The 23,574-nt window shown below is 39.4% G+C and overlaps 2 protein-coding genes across 2 annotated transcripts in view; one reads left to right on the top strand and one right to left on the bottom strand.

Annotated features, from left to right (window-relative positions):
- Positions 1-382: 382 nt before the first annotated feature.
- On the bottom strand, positions 383-21,864 carry PTCD2 (pentatricopeptide repeat domain 2). Its single transcript, XM_082782515.1, has 10 exons — positions 21,675-21,864; positions 20,198-20,290; positions 17,283-17,412; positions 16,437-16,554; positions 14,462-14,540; positions 13,158-13,249; positions 10,160-10,273; positions 6,205-6,279; positions 5,329-5,442; positions 383-3,871 (listed from the first exon to the last, which is right to left on the bottom strand). The coding sequence occupies exons 1-10, from the start codon at positions 21,778-21,780 to the stop codon at positions 3,647-3,649; spliced, it is 1,146 nt and encodes a 381-aa protein (XP_082638641.1). The 5' UTR covers positions 21,781-21,864; the 3' UTR covers positions 383-3,646.
- MRPS27 (mitochondrial ribosomal protein S27) overlaps positions 21,811-23,574 on the top strand; it is a 45,141-nt gene continuing 43,377 nt past the window's right edge. Inside the window, exon 1 of the mRNA XM_082782514.1 lies at positions 21,811-21,904. Within this exon, the coding sequence (XP_082638640.1) occupies positions 21,841-21,904 (64 nt within the window). The 5' untranslated portion in view covers positions 21,811-21,840. The remainder of the gene's footprint in view (positions 21,905-23,574) is intronic.

The following is a 23,574-nucleotide window of genomic DNA, read 5'->3' on the forward strand; positions in this document are numbered from 1 at the left end:
CGCCAAGCCTTGACACACTGGATGAATCCACTTCTGCTTAAGAACTTCCACCTCATTGACAGGATTGAGGAGACAGGTGGACCTGGTCCACCCTGCCCTTTGCCCTCACTCCTAGTGCTCTGTACCATTCTTAGTGCATTGCAAGTTACTGCTGGCAACATCACCGGTGTCCAGGTACTCAATAAGGCAGTCCAAAAGCACATAAACAGCCTCACCAGATACAGCTTTAAAACAAAGGAGTTGGTGCTTATTTTGCAATATTTATTTATTTTTTTTTAAAAAGAATGCAATCTGAAATAATCTCAAGAAAAAATGTAATAAAGAACTTGAATAGCTATAGACCTATACACTATAGGTCCTCCTCCTTTCTACAGAGCTGAAAGGTCCTAACAAGACTTTGTTTTAAAAGTTATTTAAACTTGTGCATATGGCTCATTAAACTAAATCAAACTCCTCCTTAGACCTGGAAACATTTCTGAGCTTCCCAGTAATGACTAAGCCTTTCACCTTCATTTGTATTGTTTTGAAGCAGAAAATTAGCTTGGGAGAAGCACAGAGGAAGTGATCCTTCATTATGAAGAGTCATGATGTTTGTGGAAAGGAGCATGAAAAAGAAAGAGGTATTAACCCGTGGAGAAAAGCAGAAGCATCTATAGCAGAACAACTGTACTTTGAAGACTGCACAATCCAGATCCCATGTGAATGTAAAACTGAGCACTTTTCCAATTCAAGTTGGAAAAGATGTGCAGCTTTTTCTTTAATACAGAACAGTCATTTGAAATTAAGCCTCTATGACTGTCAATCATGTACTATAAATAACAGCAGCAGCCTTTCTCCTAGGTCATTGATAAGTATTTCTAAAGAATAACATAAAAACTGCATTGACAGACATGATTTCTTCCAACAAATGCAGTGAGTTTCATATTAAACTCTTTAAATCGCTAGTTTGTGGTCTATGATGATTATGAACCATTAGAGACTGTTGACTAATGCCTGGATTTTCTATTTAAAGATGGCATGTGTTAAATATGGGGCAAACGTATTTACGTATCTGACACTGCAGGTAAAAGCTAACCCTGGAAATCGGGTTGGTAAGAAAGTATGATCAAGAAACGCCACCTGCTGTCTCCTTTTCTGCTATTCCAAAAAGCTGCTGGAGTACAAGGATATGTACAAAACTTATGTTTCAAATGAGAAAGAATATCTAAATGCAAGAAAAAAACACAAATCCCTTTCCACTTAATGGTACATGAAAGAGCCTTCAGATCCTCATTGCAGCTACACACCACATAAAGCTTTAAGCAGAATTTCAAAGGTATGTCTCTTGCACTGAAAGCTAGAAAAATACAGTCAGAATGGTTGAAATGCAACTGTCTAGATTTTTATTTTTATTTTTATTTTTACTTTCCAAATTGTTAACCAAAACCCTTCTATTAATTGAATTCCATTGTTGGCTTCTCTTTAATTCCAAGGTTCATCCTTGATTAAAACTCCATATAAAAAAAGCATAATTATTCCACTGCATGTGGTATTATACTGCACATCCTAATCTCTGAGGCTGTCTCCAAGAAGTACTCTCTAGTAACTCAGTCTTTGACTTTTCAACCACACTGACCTAGCAAAACCTTTTAAGTGTTTGCTTAACACTTGACAAGTTTGTTTTCCTGAGCTTTGGCACTGGAAAACTAGAAGTCAACTACACATAAATACACAAAATTAAGCATGTGGCTGAAGACACTTCTGCATTAAAGCCAGAGTGCTCAACACCTTGACATACCAAAAGCCAAATTTATGAACACACACACACACACACAGAAAGCTTTTTCTGGATAAACAAGCCATGGCACTACTTGTACGAAACAGCTAGACTTCGATTGAAATCAGCTGCTTAAATACTAGAAGTTGCTGTTTTCTCTCTCTTTGTCTCGCTCTCTCCCCATGGAAGGATATTATCAGTCTTCCATAGCAACGTTCAATAATCTAATGTTTAACCATGTCTTAGTTTTTATGCATATTCCTTTGAACTTACCCTTTAAAACTTTTGGGCTACCTGTTTTCTTTTTCTGCTGAAGTGATGCTGATTGTTTAAACATCAAGGCTTTTCCGACTGCCTACTGCAGAGCCCCATAACTTGAATGGCAGAGTGGAATGCCAGCCAAGAGTCAGCTACCTGCACACTTTGCTTGTCCCCTTTAGTTTTGGAAGGGGCAGTAGTGCAGAAGGCAAATGCAGCTTTTTTTAAATGGTCTGTTTTGCTACCAATGTTCCTTATTTGCACGTCTTTCAAGTGGTGTTACTTGTTACACGCCTGGAATGGATCCAGCATTCCCCTTCTCTCTCAAGAGAGAGAAATGTATAGCTTCTTTAAAAAAAAAAAAACAAACAACAAACACAACTTTATAGTTAGCACAAATAAATCAATCTCAAGAAAAACAGTAATCAAGAGAGCAAAGAATAGAAAATGTCAGCTATAATGACAACAAATTATAACAGAAGTTATTAGTTCAACTGCAGGTAGGATTGTAGTGGCAAGGTTTTGGTAGTAGGGGACCATATGGGTGGCTTCAGGATACAGCCTCAGATGGGTATCTAGCTAATGCAGACTAAAACCAACAAAAACAAAACCAGCAACAAATACGCATACTTTAGTCCTAAGACAAACCAGCCTCTTGCAATTAAAACATACTTGAAAATGCCAAATAAGGTAATTAAATGGTATTGACCTTATATATTTGCAATGTAACAAGTTAAATAGACCAAACTATCTTCTATTGCATATGAAAATGCAGTTTTATATTAGTTTTTCCTGATGGTAGCAACCATCTGAATATATTAAAGAGCAACTCCATCCTTTCATCTTTCTGAAATTAATCTTTGCCAGACTACATGCAGCCTTTACAAATCTTGTATCAAACCTATTCATAAAGAAAAGATTGGGAGCTACTTCCATATTGTACAGGAAGCATTGAAATGATTTCCAGCTGATCCCAAGCAGGACTGTTAAAAACCTGTAAACTCCCGAAAAACTGAAACTATGAGTCACACAATATTACAGAATGATTATTCCAAAGCAATAACTTTCATTCAGGAATCTTTTACAAGTGAGAAAGCAACCAGCCAGGTACCATACTATCTCCCATGAACCATTCATAAAAGGGCACCAAAGACGTTTACTTTCCTTTATGATTCTCTTGAGATGCACAGAATTTGAAAAAAATGGTCAATGTAATTTAATACTCCTTCATCTAGGCTCTGGGTCACATCTATTCTTTTCGGCAGAACACTGTATCGTGAACAATGTTTTTTTTTTTTTAATCATGAACAGCAGAAGTCAGATCATATACAAATACTATTTTGTTTACCTCTATCAGGACATTTAGTATAAGGAAAATCCTGATTTAAATCCTTGAGGAAAAGCTTCAAACTATTCTGATCACTCAGTTTCGAAACAATACACAAATACCTACTGTCATGGCTTATTGTTCATTTGAATTTCGATACTAAAAATCTACATGAGCTATATTTAGTTTTCAGTTTCACGCAAGCAATTTAAACAACTGCCCATGGCGGAGGAGGGGAGAAGCCATTTTATTCAAACACTTCTAGATGATGCTAACAGTAGTTCAGTTTACCACCAAATATTGAACTATTCCAACATCAGATTTGATTGAAGCGGTTTAGCAGCCTGATAACCCAAATGTTTTTGATTTAAAAGTTTTGCAGGGGCCTTCTTTGAACTCGGAATCTGGAAGAGCATGTCTTCCAACGTGTTTGTGGTTATCCGTCCTGAAGCTTGTAGTTTGTTATATATATCTCTTAATTTGGCAGAAAGGTCAGGGCTTTCTTCCATCCTTTCAGTGGCTGCAGCCAGCTGGGGAGGGTAAAAATGACACATTGTTAGAGTTCAGCAAATGAATGTTTCAATCAATCACTATATTGAAGACAAAAAACTATCACTCAAAATGAAAGAAAAAAAGTATATACATAATATAAGATTATGTTATATATGTGCAATGACTTGTAAGAAGAGGATTTTAAGCAGCACACATTATACATCACGAGGCAACTGTGGAAATGCACTGGACACCTATTAGAGAAAGTTTATTAGATTAAAAACTTTCTCAAAGTAGTATGGTCCTATTTCCAGTCCTACTACAGACTAATGCAATTATTTAAACCGAGGCAACATAATTGCTTCCTGGAATCTGTTTGCCAAATCAGCACTATTATAGCTATTATTACATATCACACTAAATGTACAGTACAAATCAATAGAATTCATACTAAAGAACACTGGAAAGTTCATAAGCTATACCATATGCAGGGTATGAGGTCAAGAATGAGTGAATCTGTGAGAAATTGCTATTGATCAATAACCTACTGTGGAAGGAATGGGGTAGTACAAATATGTGGTCTTCTTAGGAACTGTCACAAATTTACCAAACAAAAATAAAAACACAGCATTGAAACATGTAACTTTTATTGCAATGAATTTACAAAACTAACTCTGATTTAAAACTTTCTTTTAAATACAGCAATTAATATCCATGGACTGTGTTTTGAAAGGCATGTTCCCCTTCTGCCCAGTATTTATTTTATGTTTCAGTTATTTTGTTAACAGCCAGCAATGAAAGTGTAAGTATTTAATTGCTAACATAGTCTTAAAATACCTTGTTCCATACATACATTTAAAATGAATATAATTTTCAGGAAAAGAAGTAGTAGTGCTGCCCAGCTGATAGGAATACATGTGTGTATGTACAAAGTCTTCTCAGTGATCAATACTGTAAAAACTTATTTCCCATATCACACTTCTCTCTGTACCTTTTTTTTTGTGTAAATATCACCAATATCACCATGCTAACAATACCACTGTCATCAGAACTTTATTCTCATTTTTATATCAAATGAAACTAGCATATAAGGCAAGGGATTAAATTAATAAATGCCACTAGGGTACTCTTCATCTTCCTTCAGATGAAATTTGAGCTTGTAAAAGCTAGATCCACAATAAAAAAGGGAAGACAGCTAAGTGCTTTGCACAACTACACAATAAGCCAGCCAGATGCTTTGTGGCACCTGAATGCATTAGAACTGAAACAGCTTTAGTAGGATGAACTCAGGCCCCCGACAATGCGTAACTGAACTACACCAACAAGATTTAGAAAAGCATCATAGAGCTGCTCTCAGGCTTGCCACCAAGATTTAGAAAAGCATCATAGAGCTCCTCTCAGGCTTGCCTCATCACCCCCAGGCCTGCACCCCTGACCAGCATACATCAGTTATGTCATATTTTCTGGCTGATTCAGTTCCTTATTATATACTTACCACTTGCTCAGAGAACTCAATTTTTTTCACAAAGGGAGGAGTATCCATTTCCACTGCTGCTTCTAATGTTTTTAATACTTCTTCTAGTGAACCAGATCTGAGCTGGACAAGAACCTTAAAAATAAAACAAATCTCGCACAATAGTTATCATCAGAAAGAAAGCTTTGAAAAAGTGTTTGAGGAAAACATTATGAAGCGAAGCAGGACCAAAATATTTTTCTAGATACTGTGCTGGTAAAATCCATTAATCATGCAGAAGCCAGATGGAATTACCAATTTCCACAAAACTTTTTTTTTTTTTTTTCAGCTGTTGGGCAAGGAAGGGTGAACCTAGAGGCAGAACTCCTCTGGTGGATCTGCATTATCTGTTCTGGAATAAAGTGTTACAGAGGTCATTTACAGGGCACAAGCAATAGACTCTCAGGTTACAGACCATGTAACTAAAGAAAAGCATTTCTGTTCATATGGCTGAGGGAGGCCTGAAGCGGGCAGAGCAGAGCTAAGGAAGGCATTTACTTGGAGCTGTGTGTTTTGTTTTTCTTTTTTTTTAGATGTCTTGTAGCACAGAAACAAAAAAGTCACATTGTCATAACTAGAAATTGTTCCCAGCTCTATACACACAGATGCAGGACTGGCCTACTTATCATTCTAATCAATGGTAAGAAGTGATTTTAAAAAAATGAGGGGAAGATGTTAGCAATTAAGAACCAATCACCTAACAAAAATTGTCTGTTGGCTCAAAAACTAAGTGAGCAACGTTACTGATATAAGCTTATGCTACTAAGAAGCTAATCTTCTGCTCCTCTGCCCATGAGAGTTGTTGTCCAGTACAGCATATATCTCTGTCAAACTTTAATACAAAACAAGCATACTTACTTTAAGATTATTGTATATTTTGTTGTCTGTTTTCCTTATCTGAGAACAATAAAATTGGGCTTGTGCTATGTCATTCTAGGAAGGAATTAGAAATAATGAAAAAAAAAAAATAGTTAAACATGTGAGTTGCACTTCCATGTGAATCAAAGTTCAAGAAAAAAAAAAAAAAGGTCTTGTAACTTTTCAATGAATCACAAACCAGCACCTAAAATACCCTCACCAAGACCTATAGGCCTCGTAGAGCATCCAGCCTGTGAAACACCCTCTGCTGGAGTTTGCAGGACACCTAGTTCTCCAAAACATTGGGCTATTTTCAGATCTTAGGTCTCAGATAAGCACGAAAGTGAAGCATATAACCAACACTGAGCACAAGTACACCGATAAAAGAACTACATTCAAGCTTGAAGTCTGGCACAAATCTGAATACTTAAATGAAGTGCAGCATATGGTAATGTTGGCATTTATCCTGTCCAGAGCTTTTAACCTTTTGGACATGCATATTTACAGTGATACCAATTGATTTGTATAGACAGTAAGTGTTACACTGACATTTACTAAACCAACCGCAGTTACTTGGTATAAAGATAGATCTTATTCAAAGCAAAATGTATTGCTAAAAGATCATGCAGCTTTAGGAATAGTTAGATGTTATATGGAGCACTATTCTGTTTGCCAAACTAGAATTATAATTAATTTTTATAAAAAACAACAGTATTATGGACATTTCATGTTATTTCAGAGGCAGAGATTTTGTTTTTTAACCCCACTGTTGACAAAAGGCCCAGCCATATCACCATGCACATAAATTAATTTGACTGATGCTATTGTTCAGCCTGTGCTGTTCACAGACACCAAGCAAAAAGATAGAATGCATAACAAAACCTTAATGATGATACTTCATGCATCCAAATTGGTGAACAACACCAAATTTCTAGTTCTTACAGATCCTCCGGAGAGGTTGAAATCAATCTGACCTCTTTAGATACAAAACAGAATGTTCAGAATTTCTCCCAGCTGTATGCAAATTAATGGCATGGAAAATCTGATCTCCAAATTGGAGAGAGATGGATTTGAAGGGTGGAGCATTCAGTGGATAAGGAGCTAGCCTGAAGGCTGCTGCTCCCTGAGAGTTGTGGTCAATGGCTCTGTGTCCAGGTGGAGGCCAGTGACGAGTGGTGTCCCTTGGGGGTCTGTCTTGTTTAATATCTTTATCAGCAACACAAACAGGGGGATCGAGTGTACCCTCAGCAAGATTTCAGATGACACATAGCTGAGTGGTGCAGTTGATATAACAGAAGGAAGGGATGCCATCCAAAGGGTTCTGGACAAGCTACATAACTGGGCCTATGTGAACCTAATAAGGTTCAAAAAGTCTAAGTGCAAGGTGCTGCACCTGGGCTGGGGCAATCCCAGACAAGAGCACAGATGGGGAGAACTCATTGGGAGCAGCCCTGCAGAGAGGGACTTGGGGGTTCTGGTGGATGAAAAGCTCGACATGAGCCAGCAGTGTGTGCTTGCAGCCCAGAAGGCCAACTGCATCCTGGGCTGCATCAACAGAGGGATGGCCAGCAGGGGAGGGAGGGGATTGTGCCCCTCTGCTCTGCCCTGGACAACCTGGTCTAGTGGGAGGGGTCCCTGCCCATGGCAGAGGGGTTGAAACTAGATAGTCTTTAAGGTCCCTTCCAACCCAAGCTGTTGTATGATTCCATTCTATGAAACAGTAGACTTTAGGATGTTATTCTCCTGCTGAACTCCTTCAGCACCTGTTCATGGCAGTGCTTATATGAAAAACCTCACCCTTACAGAACATGCTGTGGAGAAATATAGTCATAGAATCATTAAGGTTGGAAAAGACCTCCAAGATTATCTGGTTCGACCATCACCCTACTACCCCTGTCACCCACTAAACCATGTCCCTAGGCACCACATCCAACTTTTTCTTAAACATCTCCAGGGACAGTGACTCCACCACTTCCCTGGGCAACCCCTTCTCCAGTGCCTGACTGCTCTTTCTGAGAAGAAATGTCTCCTCATTTCCAACCTAAACCTCCCCTGGCACAACTTGAGGCCATTCCCTCTAGTCCTGTCACTAGTTTGAGAAGAGGCTGACCCCAGTTCCCCACACCTTCATTTCTCTGCTCTTGCTGCCCACACTATTCCTGATCCAAGCCAGGATGCTGCTGGCCTTCTTGGCCACCTGGCTGGCTCATGTTCTGGTGAGTATCAATCAGCACCCCCAGATCCTTTTTCTCTGCACAGCTTTCCAGCCACTCTGTCCCAAGCCTGTAGCACTGCATGAGGTTGTTGTGACCAAAGTGCAGGACCTGGCACTCTGCCATGTTGAACCTCATCCCATTGGCCTCTGACCATTAATCCAATCTGTCCAGGTCCCTCTGCAGGGCCTTCCTGCCCTCTGGCAGATTGACACTTCCCCCAAACTTGGTGTCATCTGCAAACTTACTGAGGGAGCACTCAATTCCCTCATCCAAGTCATCAACAAAGATATTAAAGAGGATGGGCCCCAACACCAATCCCTGGGGAGCACCACTGGTGACCAGGTCACTAGCTGGATTTCACTCTGTTCACCACCACTCTCCGAGCCTGGCTGTCCAGCCAGTTTTTAACCCAGTAAAGAGTGTGCCTGTCCAAGCCATGGGCTGCCAGCTTCTCCAGGTGAAGACTGTGGGAGACCATGTCAAAGGCCTTGCTGAAGTCTAGGCAGACTACATCAACAGGCCTTCCCTCATCCACCAGGCGGGTCAACTGGTCATAGAAGGAGATGAGGTTGGTCAGGCAGGAATTGCCTTTCATGAATCCATGCTGACTGGGCCTGATACCCTGGTTGTCCTGCATATGCTGCATGACTGCATTCAGTTTGAGCTGTTCCATCACCTTTCCTGGCACCGAGGTCAGGCTGACAAGCCTGTAGTTCCCCAGGTCCTCCTTACAACCCTTCTTATAGATGGGTGTCACATTAGAAAATTTCTATTCATCTGGGACCTCTCAGGATGACCAAGACTGCTGATAGATGGCCAATACATATCATAGTCCTTGAATTTGCCTCCATAGATAAACATTTTAACATGAACGTTTAACATTAAAACTTTTTAAGGTACATATATTTTATTAGATGTTCTTCCTCTACATCTGAACTTTCATCTTGTGGACTGGACATGTCTAACTTCTGTTTCCAAATACTGGAGTTCTTATCCCCTATGGCAACAAACCACCTGCCCTTAAATCCCTTATTTTCTGGCAGTGTGCCAGTCTGACCACAGCCAAATGAAACCCTAATGTCAGTGAATCTGGGAACATAACTGTTCTATGATCAAACGAATGTATGAGAGCGTAAATCATGCTGACACGTCAGCACAGAGGTACAGCTCCCTAGCATGCTTAGTATTCAGTTTTTATTGAAGTATTGTGCCTTAGGTAGGAAACTGACCAGAAAATGCCATGTCATGAACTGGGCACCCTGATGTAGTGGACAGTGTCCACGCCCATGGCAGAGGGGCTGCAACTAATTGATCTTTAAGGTCCCTCCCAACCCAAACTATTCTATCTGAAAAGCTGATTGTACATATATTTTGCATCATTGTTTTTATTCTATTTAACGGAAACCATCACTAAACAACAGCATGACTGGGCCCATGGTTATACCTAAGTGCACTGGCCCAACTCTCGTCTGGTTGGTAAGAAAATTCTATGTGGCATTGTTAGTGGCACAAAATACCCATGCATTAGAATGAAGACAGAGGTTTAGATTTCAGAATTTCTACACCTACTTTGTGTGGGAGTCACCTATAATCCTACTATTTCAGGGGCCTAAAAGTTATAGTACTTAAAATAATTGCACAGGTCACTTATGCTTCCCCTATGTTGGCTTTCTTGCGCCATCGTATAGCAAAAAAAACTATTGAGATTCAGGGACAAATCAAAACAAAAGGCATTGTACCTGTTTCAGAGCAGACGCCACAGCAAAGTAGAATGCACGCAGTGGTAATGAGTCACCTTTTAGCTGTGCTTCTTCAAGCAGTTTTGCAGAGATTTTGCAAGACTCCAGGCTGTCCTGTGTAGAAATGTCAAGTCTAAGTTGCACTTGTAAATCTTGTGATCTGAAAGGACTGTAAGCAGTTGCAGTCACATTCAGAAGGCATTCAGAAGTTAATGCCAGCAAGGCAATATATATTTGAACCCAACCAAGCAGATTCTGTGCAGCACTTCTTGAGAAATGCAACACCAAAAGATGATATTCAGATCTACAGAGGTCAGAAGACAGTAACTATCATTACTTTAACAACTATACTTTGCCCTGATTGTTTTGACTTCTGCAAACAGGTAACACCTGATCGTTAAAGTACCATTTCCTTTTTCACTTTCTTATCATTCCGAAATCAGGGAGAAGGCTGACTTTTTGTCTTTATTATAAAAGCTACATTGGATAGTTAACAAAAATCAGTGTTTCCTAAGCATTGAACTATCCAGCACCATTTCATCAAAGAAATCTGCACACATGCAAATTTAAATATTCAGCAGTCTTGAGCCTCCCTCTTAAAAATTAAATTGTTCAAGATGTTTCCAAAGTAGATACTCTAATGGGATACCTTAGATATTTGCTTGTTTTCCAACATAAAAAACTTTATTGCTGGCAAGCAATAAATAGCATCAGTGTTCCATGTTCACATTGTTGGTAATTAAGTACACCAAAGGTCAAGAATTACCAGCATACTTAACTTTATGGGCATAAATATTTGGCATCTTAGTGTAGTGAATGACATATGGTAATAACATTAATGCCACTATTTTAATAAGAGTCTAGAGTAAAAGGCAATGAGTTCATCTGTGTGTTATTTTAAAAAACATCTACTATCAAAAACAATGCTTCTCGCTCTGGAAATGGTAAATAGAGCTGACTAAACCCCGAACAAAGCAAATAAAACCTGCCAAACGTGAGAGTTGACAGCAGGAAGGTTTTGTTACAACTGGCACCACTGATTTGGATAACAGCCTTCACGTTCCTTCCTAGTATTTGCTGTTGATTTCTATTACTACTGTACAAAGTGCCACGAATGCAAAATAGCAGCTGTGATTTAAGGGACAGAGTCATCATTTGGGTTTTTGTTGTGGTTTAACCCGGCAGGCAGCTAAGTACTACACAGCCATACATCTTGAAGATGTTTCCCTTCAAGGTTTTTCCTGTACTTTCTAATGTTGCATTACTAGCAAAAACATTTTGAGCTCCTTTTAACTTGGAGTCTTAGTATTTACCACTAACAGATGAATCAACTGATTAAACATTTGAAAGAGCTCAGTCTAATGCTCTTTAGTTTATAAAGGGCTACTACAGCTTATTCCCCTATTGATAGTATTTTATCTTAATTTAACAAAATACAAATTTATTTTGTCTCTTAAAACAATGGGGTGTAAATTTACTACCACTTCCACAGCATTTTTATGAATTTGTTAAACAAATGATGTGCCAGATTCTTTGCTGAAAACACACGTAGAGCCAGTAGTAGAAAATACATCTCAGGAACCTCTTCTCTTCTGTATTCTATGGATCTAAGCCCTCTGTCAACATGCCATGGAAAAAAAAATAAGAATTTTAGAGAGGATGTAAAGCTACTGCAGAGAGAGTAATGGAGACCTCAGAAAAATACAGTTAGGTTTTTTGAAAGCCTTTATCTGAAGGGGCAGAGTGTAGACCAAGGAGTAACCTTGTATCCATAAATATTGGCTAAGTGGCTGCTAACAGCAAACACCAACTTATGAACTTGGTTGTAGCATAGTATCAGTGTCTTTGTACATTCACAGCTTCCTAAAGAAAGCACGCTCTGGGTAGACCTGGTAACATCCCTAAACAAACTGCATCAATCTCCAAATGCAGACAGTTTACACAGATCTTTTTTAGCTCTGTCTACAGGCCCAGTCTATAGACACCAAATGTACATGGCTATTTCTATTTCCCCTGAGCTAAAAGCAGCACCAGTTCATTAGAACTGAGTATTTCAGAAGCACCACAGAAATTACTGCACAGTTATAAATTTAGGCTAACTCCTTTTTATCACATATGTAGTCTGTTTCATTGTACAGTTAACTAAGAAATCTGAAGAAGTTTAGTCTAGCGGTATAATTTTTTCTCAGCCAGTGTCTTTCTAAAAACATGGGAAAATTGAAAAAGTTTTCTACTGAGTTTGGAAAAGGCTTATGTTAATATTTCAAATTGCAGAATTCATTCTAATCTGGAGAAGAAGATTAAAAGAAGAAAGTTTGAGAATCTCACCTTGCTACAAAAGAGAAACGACTCTAGGGAAACAGTTGTAGAACCTATATAGTTTAGGTTTCTTACTGTGTTCATGCTCTTTTTCTCCAAACTAAGAAAACAGCTAAGCTCAGGGGGAAGTAAGATGCCTCTCACTGAAGGCATTCATTTATGTTTCTTTTCTGGACCCAGTTGCACATTTTCTTCAGGCATGTGGGAACACACTACCTTTGACAACTCTAACTCTTACCAAATTTGGGTGTGATTGTAGAAATGGTCTAAGATTTACTTGGAGGAGAGGGGGAGAAATGGATGGGAGATGTTTGACAAACAGGACATGTTATATATGCCCTGTCCCCGAGAGAAGCCAGACTATAAATCCAATATTGTGGTTCAAGCACAGAGTACATTCTGGCACAGACCAGAGAGAGAATACTAACAGCTAATCAGATGTTGTATCCAATTTGTTTCTTAATGTTTACATTCTTGTAATTTTGGGGTATTTAGTTTGTGACAATAGTTTGTATGTTCACAAAAGATTGTGAACAACGAAGCAATTTATGACTTAAGGATGTCTAAAGTATTTGCATTAAAGAAATCATGACTGGAAACACATAAATTTCAAAATCCCCAAAGAGGAAGACAGAGGAGGCATTTCAAATGCTTCATCATGTAAATTGAAAATACTTACCAGTTTGTAGCATATTGCAAATGCCAGTAGATAGGTTTCTTTGTTGAAAGGTATACCTTGTTTTTTCATTTCTCCCAGAACTTCCAAAGCACCTGCCAAAAACACAGTAGTGTTATTCACTTCTGAAATTTCAGGCTATATGTTTAATTATAGGAAGAAATAAAATAAAATAAAATCAGTGTGGTATCAGCTCAGTAAGTCTACTTCAAAAGAAGAATGCCAACTGAAATCTATTAACTTTTTCAAATTAAAACATTTCAAAAACTTTAATTCGGGGTCGGCTGGATGCAATAATGCTTCCCAGGTAGCAGGTTTTCCATCTAAATTAGCACCTGGTTTTACCGTTCCATTATCTTGACACAAACCTAAAACTAAGTTCTGGATACTTGGCAAAGCAACTCTCATTCTCCCTAACTGCCCAGAATTAAGACAACGGTCTTTTAAACGCACAACCAAACCTTCTACCATTTTCAGCAAACTATCTAAAAGCTTTTCACTAAAGCATGTTTCATTACAACCTAACACTGCACCCAGGCTCTGATCTAGGTACTTTAACAGTGGCTCAAGTCTCAGCCTTTAATACAAGTGTTGGACAGATTTGCCAAACATCAACTGACCAAGCGCTACCCACTCAACAAATTCCAAATTAAGTAATTTTTTTGAAAAGCTTATTCCATACTTTTTTTTTTTTTTTTTTTTTTTTTACCAGTCAAGTCAGATGATTCTGTCATACAGAATGTATGGCCCTCTGTCACAGAGGGCCAAATTCTGATTTTAAGCATTTGCCTTAAATATTTTAGTAACCACTCTGTATGTGAACACTAGGAAGATAAAACAAGAGAAGACTCCTGTCTGTTTTCTTACGGAAGTAAAAAGGACACTTTTCCCTGCTCTGACACAAAAAAAAAAACAGAATTGCCAGCAAAATTTGTTGGAGAACTTCCTGTTGCAAAAGCCACATAAAACTAACTTAGAATAGGGAAACCAAAAAGCTGTGGGAAAGTACCAACCAAGGAGAAGTTAAGCCTTCAGAGAAAAAAGCTTAAGGAAAAAAATCCTACAGTATAATCACAATTCTGCAGAATTGCAGACAGTAAAAATACTGTTGCAAGTATTAAACAGGTAAAGCATTCCATTTTTATTACACACTACATTGCAGCTACTTTGCATCTGTGCAGATTTATATCATATTTGTCCCTCTAAAACCTTGTCAGTATTCTATAACAATCAAATAAATATTTATATACACATAGGGGGAAGACTGCTTCTGAAAACGTGTTTGCACTAGCTAACTCAGTACTTACTTTCATAATGGCCCTTTTTAAACAACATAGTCATCAAAATATGGAATGATGTACTCTCTGAGAAAAAACCACGCAAGTTCTGTAGGAAACAAACAAACAAACATACAAACAGAGCAAGCTTTAAGTTAGGACAAGTATTATTATTGTGTGCAGCGTTTATCAGGGCCTTCTACTGGAATGAGCTCCATCTTTGTTAGTTTAACGTTTACCTTTCTGTGTTCCCTAACCGTCCCTCTGCCAAGTAACCTCTAAAATACCAGTGACTCAGTATAGTCAAAAGCACACTTAAACAGATGTTTCCCAGAGATTCACACTATTTTTTCCCCCAACGACAGATTGTGACCTTCAAGTTAATACAAGCAGAAGTCCCCAATGGCAACTCTAAAAGCCTCGCAGATACGCAGTTGGCAGCTGAATAGAAGTACCTTTGGGTAAAGTACCACCACTACGAAACTGAAAAAATATTCTGCTAATCACAGTACCAAATGATGATCAGGTTAACACAAGGTCTTAAGTCATAACAAACATAGTAGCAGAACAGAGAGCAAGTATATTTTACAAGCCACTGCACTCGTTGCATGTTGGGAGAACATGAATAACCAAATAAAATGTCAGATGCATTAGGAAAATTTCTGCAGCAGAGTCTGAAGAAGTGTTACTGCACATTACTATTCATCAGTTACAAAGTTCTGTGAGTGATACAGGATTTGTCTTGATGACACAGACCTCAGTCAATCAAACAAACCAACCAAAACCCTTACACATGCTTACACATACCTCATTTAAGAACAGCAGCCAAGTGATACCTCTCCCATTTTTGGCTATGTACATCCCATGCCTTGATGAATTCAAATCATAGAGCTTACTTTCCACTGACCCCCATAGGTTTGAAAACATAGCATTGTTGCACAGAATCATTTACATGTCTTAGATGCTGGATATGATTAATGTTTTGTTATAATAGCACGCAGAATTTTACAAATGTTCAAGTCACTAAGTTTCTTCTGAAATAAAAATGAGCTGGCAGTGTGCCCAGGTGGCCAAGAAGGCCAACGGCATCCTGGCTTGTATCAGGAATAATGTAGCCAGCAAGACCAGGGAGGTGATCATCTACCCCTGTACTCTGCTCTGGTGAGGCCACACCACGAGTACTGTGCGCGGTTTTGGGCCCCTCACTGCAAGAAGGACATCGAGGCCTTGGAGAGTGTCCAGAGGAGGGCTACGAAGGTGGTGAAGGGCCTGAAACACAAGTCCTGTGAGGAATATCTGAGGGCGCTGGGATTGTTTAGTATGGAGGAGGCTCACGGGAGACCTTACTGCTCTCCACAACTACCTGAAAGGGAGCTGGGGGTCAGCCTTTTCTCACAGACTAGTGGTAGGACTGAGCAACATGGTTTAGTGGGTGACAGGGGTAGCAGAGCAATGGTTGAACCAGATGATCTTGGAGGTCTTTTCCAACCTTAACAATTCTATGAAAAAGTTCCTGAGTGAATACAAATCATAGCACCTCTACAGAGTTCAGGGGGAATTTGAAGTAAAGAGTAACATGATTAAATCTGTTGGTGCAAACAACCCAAGGGACTTCAGAGGACTGCTACGTAAGTACTCAGAAGTGTTCATTTCCAAGTATGATCTAGGCAATATGGACGCAGGAAACAGAGGATGCAAGAAAACACAGTACTTTTCTGAGCAATTATTTTTAATCAAAACTTTTTTTGATTATCAGTATTGAAATGATGCAGTTATACAGAAGTACAATAATTAAAAAATCAGTTAAACTAGCATTTGGTTTTCTTTTCATTTTCAGGTTACTTTTAAAATTAAAAACATATAATCTACATCCTTAGAATAATGTTGCAGACATCCTTCCCACTGCAACAGATACAGTTCAAGACTCTGAGCTCATGCACAACATAATTACTCATATTGAAGTAATAGGTATTAGGATATTTTTGAAATATGTAGAGCAAATTACCTGATCTTTGATAAGTTCTACTGCAGGTGTTTCAAGGTCTAGCTCATAACATAGCCTCATAAAGAGGGGCCCAAATTTAAAATCACGTAAAGTTGTGATTCCATTCTGTTCATGGTACCTGTTGGAAAGACTCAAAAGAGTTAATCACACAAGGCATAGAATTTGCCAAGCTAAAACAGCTTTAAACAGGTAACATGATCTACAGCTGCAATGACAGAGGCATGCTTTTCTATCTGCAGTGGCCAATAGTATTTGGATACAAAAGGAGATACATTTTAAGGAAAAATATTGTTTTGATTCAACTAATAAAGTGAACTAGTAATAAGTATTCTCTATTTCCAGCCAGGACACCCACATCAAATTAGTTAAAGAATGCATCTCTTTTACCAAACCTCCCAGCTATTTTACCTTCTTCTATTCACAGAGCAATAGCAGACAAAGTTGCAGCAGTCTATTTTAGTGTAGTAAAGAATGTAGCACCGCTAAAGAATTTTTTTTTTCATAGCTCCTGCACTATAACTGCTGGGATAACTCTCACTCACAAAACGTCCTGACCTGCCACTGCTAGGTCCAGACCAGCTTATAAACAGGTGTTTCTGTGTGGGTCACTATTTATTCTGCATACAACAGAACATCAGTTCACTCCTATAGCTTCACTCTCCTTTGATCTGAGAGCCTCTGAATAGTTGGAAGATCCAAAGTAAATGGAAATATAGCCCTAGTTTAAGGAACTGTGCAGATTGCCACTGAATTAGGACAAATCCTCATCTGCAGACATAACCTACAATGATCTAATAAAAGTGAAAAATAAAGAAAGCAAAGTGTTACCTGGATTGTTAAAAGTACCTGTAAATAACTTTTCTGGCTAGTTCCACATCAGCTGAAGTCTGACATAAATGCAGTAAAATTTTTAATTCATTTTTGAGAATCTTTCCATTTTTCTTTAGTTTTTCTTTAATACTGTTAAAATATGGATCTGAAAAAGAAGCACATAACAGCTATTCATATACAATTCCATTATCTGTGTTGCACACTTTGTACCTGAAATATGGAGATTCAGAGCAGCAAAAAAAATTTTTTTTTTCAGCCAATAAATAGGTATAAAATTTTCCCACAGAGAACCATGCCTAGTGTACCCATGGTGTACCCATGAAGTCAGAGCAGACTTGGAAAACTCAGAAGATGTTTACTGTGAAATTAATTCCGTTGTGTATGGTATGGAATACATCAGGTAATATAAAAAAATTAAAGGGGAAGGAAGTCTTTAAAGTGACATTTGCTGTCTTAATCTCTTTTTTAAAAAACAAAGCAAAACAATCCCACCCAACATTCATATTACCACAGTAACTTCTACTCAACACTGTTAGTACAAAAAAAAATTACAAACCTTCATAACTGATGCAAACAAGAAGTCTCATACATTATTACATATATATTTCTTTACATAGCCATAAACTTAGTGTTTCTTCCCTTCTCCTTGAAAAAAGACGTTTCTCTATCCACAACATATCTCCTATAGCAGAGCAAGCACAAAGACCAGCTGGTAATTTCAAGGCTCTGATTCAAGCATACACAAGATTAAAATCATGTATATCACCTGGAAACCCCCTTGCTTTATTGGAGCCGCACACCTACTTGGACAGCCATTGAACTTTTACGTAGCAGCTCCTTGGTTGCTCCTGTTTCCAAGCTAGTAACCTCCACCACATAGAACCATAGCATGGCTTGGGCTGGAAGGAACCATGAAGATCACCTAGTTCCAACCCCCTGCCATGGGCAGGGACACTTCCCACCAGACCAGGCTGCTCAAAGCTCCATCCAGCCTGGCCTTGAACATTTCCAGGGAAGGGGCATCCACAGCTTCTCTGGGCAACCTGTGTCAGTGTCTCACCACCTTCTGAGTGAAGAATTTCTTCTTAATCTCTAATCTAAGTCTCCCCTCTCTTGGTTTAAAAACAAGATTATTTGTCCTGTCATTATCTGACTGAGCAAAAAGTTGCTCTCCGTCTTTCAATAGCCCTCTCTCAATACTGAAAAGCTGCAATAAGGTCACCCCTGAGCCTTCTCTTCTTTAGGCTTAACATCCCCAGCTCTCTCAGCCTTTCTACATAGAAGAAAGATGTTTGCCTATCTTTCTCTTTGCCCAAGAGAGCACCCCACAGAACAACATATTCAGCTATTGGATGCATATCTGTTGCTGCATGCAAGTAGGAGTCCTTACTCAAGACTGAGATGCAGGGCTGAATCCTGTGAAGTCTAAAGAATAAGTGTATAGAAGTAAATATATGTATGTTTGGGACAGACTCAAAGATGCACCAAAACTTAGAAACCTGGGATCCAAACTGTATTTATAAAGAACACACAATAGTTATTGTGGCAACTGTAGTTAATTGCTTATCTTTTGTAGTTTGCAGTATAACTATTATAATATTGTAACTCTATCCATAGCTAAAACTGTAATAGTATAACTCTATAACTATAATAAATAATAGGTTTTACATATTTTGTATAACAGGATAGTTATTACTGTGTTTTCCATTTCTAAACCAAAAAGTTTACTGCGATCTTTAATTTTAACTTTTCATCTTTCAAGTGCTAAACACTGAGTATAAAAACCAAGTTCACATACACAGAAATAGGTTAGCACACTGTTTTCATCATTTCTCAGAGACTAAGACTTGTACAATACAAAGGTGAACTGTGATTATGTGGCTTCTACAAACATGTTTTAGCAAGATATATTGGAATTTATCACAATGGGTCGATCAGTCTTAAGTGTGTCATCATCACAGCAAATTGTAATAACATTACAACTTGTCACTGACTGATTTAAATTCTGGTATTACCTTATAGAGAAAAACTGTCGTTTTGACTTTACCTTCCTCTCTGTCCCAGGAGACTTATCTATACAAAACTAAATTTGATGTGTCCCTTCCTTGCACTTACATATAACGTGCATATATATGTATAGATAATATATATACACACACCCTTTGGAATAACTGTCACAGTAAGAGGTCTTACATCACCAGAACGCTTGCATGTGATTAAAAAAGTGCAATAAGTCAACTTCTACCTAACCATACCTAGATTTTAAGAGCAGATTTATAGTTTTATTTATTCTCTTTAAAGAATGAAATTTGTATGTATGTTAAATGAGCATGACAAAATCCCTAGTAGGGAAAATCCACTGATCTTGCTCCTCGATCACTTTGGGAAACCTTAACTTGTTTTTTGTATTTGGAATTTACAGATGTCATCTAGAATTAGATATACAACTGAGAAGTTATACGAGGTAAAACAGAAAAAGCTAAGAATTAACTCAATAAATTCACAGAGCAAGTTAAAGCAATTACTGGCACAGGTTTTCTCTGGACAGAGAAGTAGCTGTAAGGCTTTATATAAAGTTTCTCTGCTGAAGATGTATTTGAAGCATGATTCATAGACTGAAGCAGTACTTCCTACTAGACTGTCTGATGAAGTTGGAAATGTAAGGACACGAACATTTCAGCTTCTGTGTAAGCACCTTGTATACTTGAAAGCTTCTCCACATTTTCCAAGACAACATAACTAATATCATTTCATTCTACAAAGCCTGAGATCTTCAGTCAATTTTAGCAACAATTTGGAAGAGAAAAATACAAGCTCTTGCTTTGAATGGGGTCAATTTTATGTCATATTATAATGGCTTTGACTGTCTTCTTGTTTTCTAGTACTCATGTTAAAATTGAGAATGGAGATTATCAAATAAATATAGATACCTTTATTGCCATGAACTTCATTTCTAATTACCACTTTTGTCTGCTGAAATTCTTGTAACTTTAGATCATCTTCTGTTAGCAGATACCGCTTCCCTACCATAAGAGAAAAAGAGGAAGGTTGAGTTTTACATTATAACAACTAGATTAATAGTATGGAACTTCACATTTTAAAATTAGAGCTGTTAACTACCGTGTGATGCTAGGCTACTGGGAGTAGTGCAACGCTAGAAAAAAGAAAAAGAAAGAGACTGCAAGAATTGCCCACATGACCAACAAAAAAAAAAAGCACACACAAACCCACAACAGCTTTGTCGTAGCTTTCCAGTGTTAATATATACAAAGTCAAAAACTTATGTATTTATTGGATGTACAAAAGCAAAATTGGAGATGCCATTCCATTCTCATCTAGCCAGGACAGAAGAGGATTCTGCACAAGAGTAAGATCTGTCATGCTTTTCTAAGTATTTTCCTTGTCAACTCTTTGTTCTTGAGAACTCACTAGAGGCACACGGAGCCCCTCCTCCTATGTGCTGCCCTTGTTACTGCCAAATGCCCTGCTCCAGAAGCTTCAAATGCTGTGAGAAGATTAAGGGGAAAATGCAAAGATTATCATTTGGACTGTAGTAACACTCAGGAGACCTAGTAGAAAAGACAGTCATCGAGACCAGAATCTCAGGCTTAACTCTGGGTGCTGATCCCAACTGTTCTGCTTTGTATGCTCCCCTAGAAAAAGTGTCGTGCAAATGCTCTTTGCCAAGTTCTTGCTGCCACAAACCCAGCTCTCCAGTGGTGGATTTTCATCTGCAAGCAGTGATTTGGTAACATTTTGGTCACTGTAATAGCTTACATTGTCACAATCTACTCTTGACAAGTTTTCAGCCTGTGAGAGAATGATTCTCATCTGGGACACGACAAGCACTGACCGCAGCTTAAATGTACGTTTTCGATTTGCCGAGCAAAATGTTAAAAAGCCACAGAAACAAAAATGCCTGTATTCTGTGTAATTGAAGCACGGTACTGATACACTTCATGAAATCTGAAGGAAAAATAATCCTTGAAGTGGCACGTTTTCCATTAAACTTAGGAGCAGCCCCAGCGGGTAACGCAGCACGGATTGCCCCGGGTGACGCCGCCACTTGCTCCCCACGGGCCCTCCCCGTGCCTCGAGGCTGAAATCCGCCCAACCTGGGACTCTCTCCGGGGCTGGCGTTGGGATCTGGCAGCTGCCCCACGCCGCACCCAGGCAGCAGAGTTTTACCTTCCTTTACCTCATTTCACCGAATTCCACCCTTCCTTAAATCCATACTTTGCGGCATTCCGGCAGGAACTACAACTCCCAGCAGGCATACGGCTGGCAGCACCCGCCAAGCATGCTGGGAGTTGTAGTACCCCAGCCGCTCTCCCAGCCTCTGCGCAGCCCAGGACCGCCACCACCCCGCATCCCACCGCCCTCTCCCCACCGCGCAGCCCCCGCTACCTCCGGCCACACATCCCCAGCACCCCGGGGCGGGCAGGCGAGCCGCCGAGCGCCGCACCGCCTCCCGCATCACCCGCTGGGACCCGCCGCTGAGCACCGCCGCCATTTTGTGCCCGGGCCTGCCGGGGAGCTGGGAGGGGTCGCAGCCTGCCCCGCCCTCGGCGACATGGCCGCCCCCGTGCTGGTGCGAGGCGCGCTGCGGAGCGGGAAGGCCCTGGGCGCTGCGGCAGGTCGGTGCCGCGCCGCGCTGTGGTGTGGGGATGGGGTCGGGGTCGGACACGGCCGCTTGCTGTGGTGGGCTGCGGGGGTCGTGAGGGGGCTCGCGGGTGGCTGCGGTGCGGGGATGGGGAAGTGGAAGGGGGTTTGGGGGTTTGGGGGAGGCTGTGTCGGTAGGGGTGGCCGAGGTGGAGGGCGAGCAGCGCTGGGTGACGGGAGTTAGCGTGGGGGGGGTGTTGGGGGTGATAAATCATAGAATCATTTAGGTTGGAAAGGATAAGCCCCGGGCAGGCAGAGTTTAGCAAAAGCCGTCTAGTGAGTAAGGTGACAAAGTCATATAGTCAGGATGGTTGCTTTTGAGGAGCTGTCTTTCCACAAACAAACAACAAAAAATCCCCCCCCCAAAAAAAACCAAACAAACAAAAAAACACACACACACACACAAAAACACAAATAAAAAAATCCCCCTCAACCTAAAAAAGAAACACAAAAAACAAACATACAACATTTGAGAACTCAACTCCACAAAGTTTACTTGAAACATGTTATTCATGCATAATCTTAAGGTGCCTTTCCGACTTTCCTGAGCAGGAATCCTCTGTGCTTCTTCCTGGTCACTAAATGCCCGTGTCTCAGAAATTGTGGGAAATATTACGGAAATGCCTGCTTTGCCTCCTGGTGTAGTAGCTGCTCAGAAGTGAACCAGCATGGGGAGCACAGATGTGACTTCCAGCTTGTCTGTCTACAGAACGTAGTGCTTTAGATGTTTGTATTTTAGGAATGGCATCCTTAGCTGTGAATGAACATACAGAAATTTATTAAAAAAAAAAAAAAAAGACAAAAAGAAACAGACCTTTTGTGTGCATCATTTATCAGCGTAATGAAAAGCGTCTTTAAAAGTAATGGGTCTTTTTCTCATGATCTGTTTAATTAAGCTGTGTACATAGTTTTGCAGCCTGTCTGTGGAACTGTATGCTGGGTCATTTTGACAAAAATTTACACAGATGTTCAGAGCTGGGTATCTGTGTAAATTTGTCAAGAGAATGATAAAGTAAAGGATGAAAATTATTACATACCCAAGAATTTCAAAGTTTCAGTGTAGCAATTAGGCTTTCAGATAAGGACTTTGAAGTAGTCACTAAGACTTCTTTGTAGGATAATAACATATATTTCTAAAATATTTTGTGTCTCTTAAGAATAATTTCTGCAACCTTCTGCTTCTGCAAGTATTTCTTCATCCTTAAGCAAAGTTTATCCAGTTCTTCATGCATCTTCAAGGCCTCATCATCTGTCAGTGATGAGCAAACATAAACCACGTTCTTCCAACTGAAACATTTTCTGTTTTGCTTCAGAAGCTAGAAGAGAGTCTAGAGCAGTTTTCAAAAGTACAAGCAGTATCTATAAAAAAGTTTCATAAACTTTTGAGTGAACTTTGCATATCGCAGGAGCTGTAAGCAAGAGCTGATCAAATGTGGAATGTTTGTATATGAGCATCTAGCATCATTTCCAGTGAGACTGTTATGTAGAGGCAGAAAAAAACCTCAGCCAGGAGCAACAAAAAAAGCCTTTTTTCTGCATGATCTTTCCCTATGTTTATACTTTTCTGCCTACTTTTAACTAAATGCTAGTGTTTCATGAAAAAAGGCCATGTGTACAAAGAAGCTATCCTTTATTGTTGATTGTT

This window comes from Aythya marila, assembly GCF_965140915.1.
Source record: "Aythya marila genome assembly, chromosome: Z".
NCBI classification, from domain to species: Eukaryota; Metazoa; Chordata; class Aves; order Anseriformes; family Anatidae; genus Aythya; species Aythya marila.

What these genes read in the sequence shown, in the direction of transcription:
- PTCD2 (XM_082782515.1), bottom strand. Translation starts at nt 21,780, where the DNA reads ATGGCGGCGGTGCTCAGCGGCGGGTCCCAGCGGGTGATGCGGGAGGCG. An exon ending in TGAAGTTCATGGCAATAAAG is followed by an intron (nt 17,413 to 20,197) that starts GTATCTATATTT and finishes CTTCTTTTTCAG; the next exon opens with ATCCATATTTTAACAGTATT. An exon ending in TAGAACTTATCAAAGATCAG is followed by an intron (nt 14,541 to 16,436) that starts GTAATTTGCTCT and finishes TGTTTCCTACAG; the next exon opens with AACTTGCGTGGTTTTTTCTC.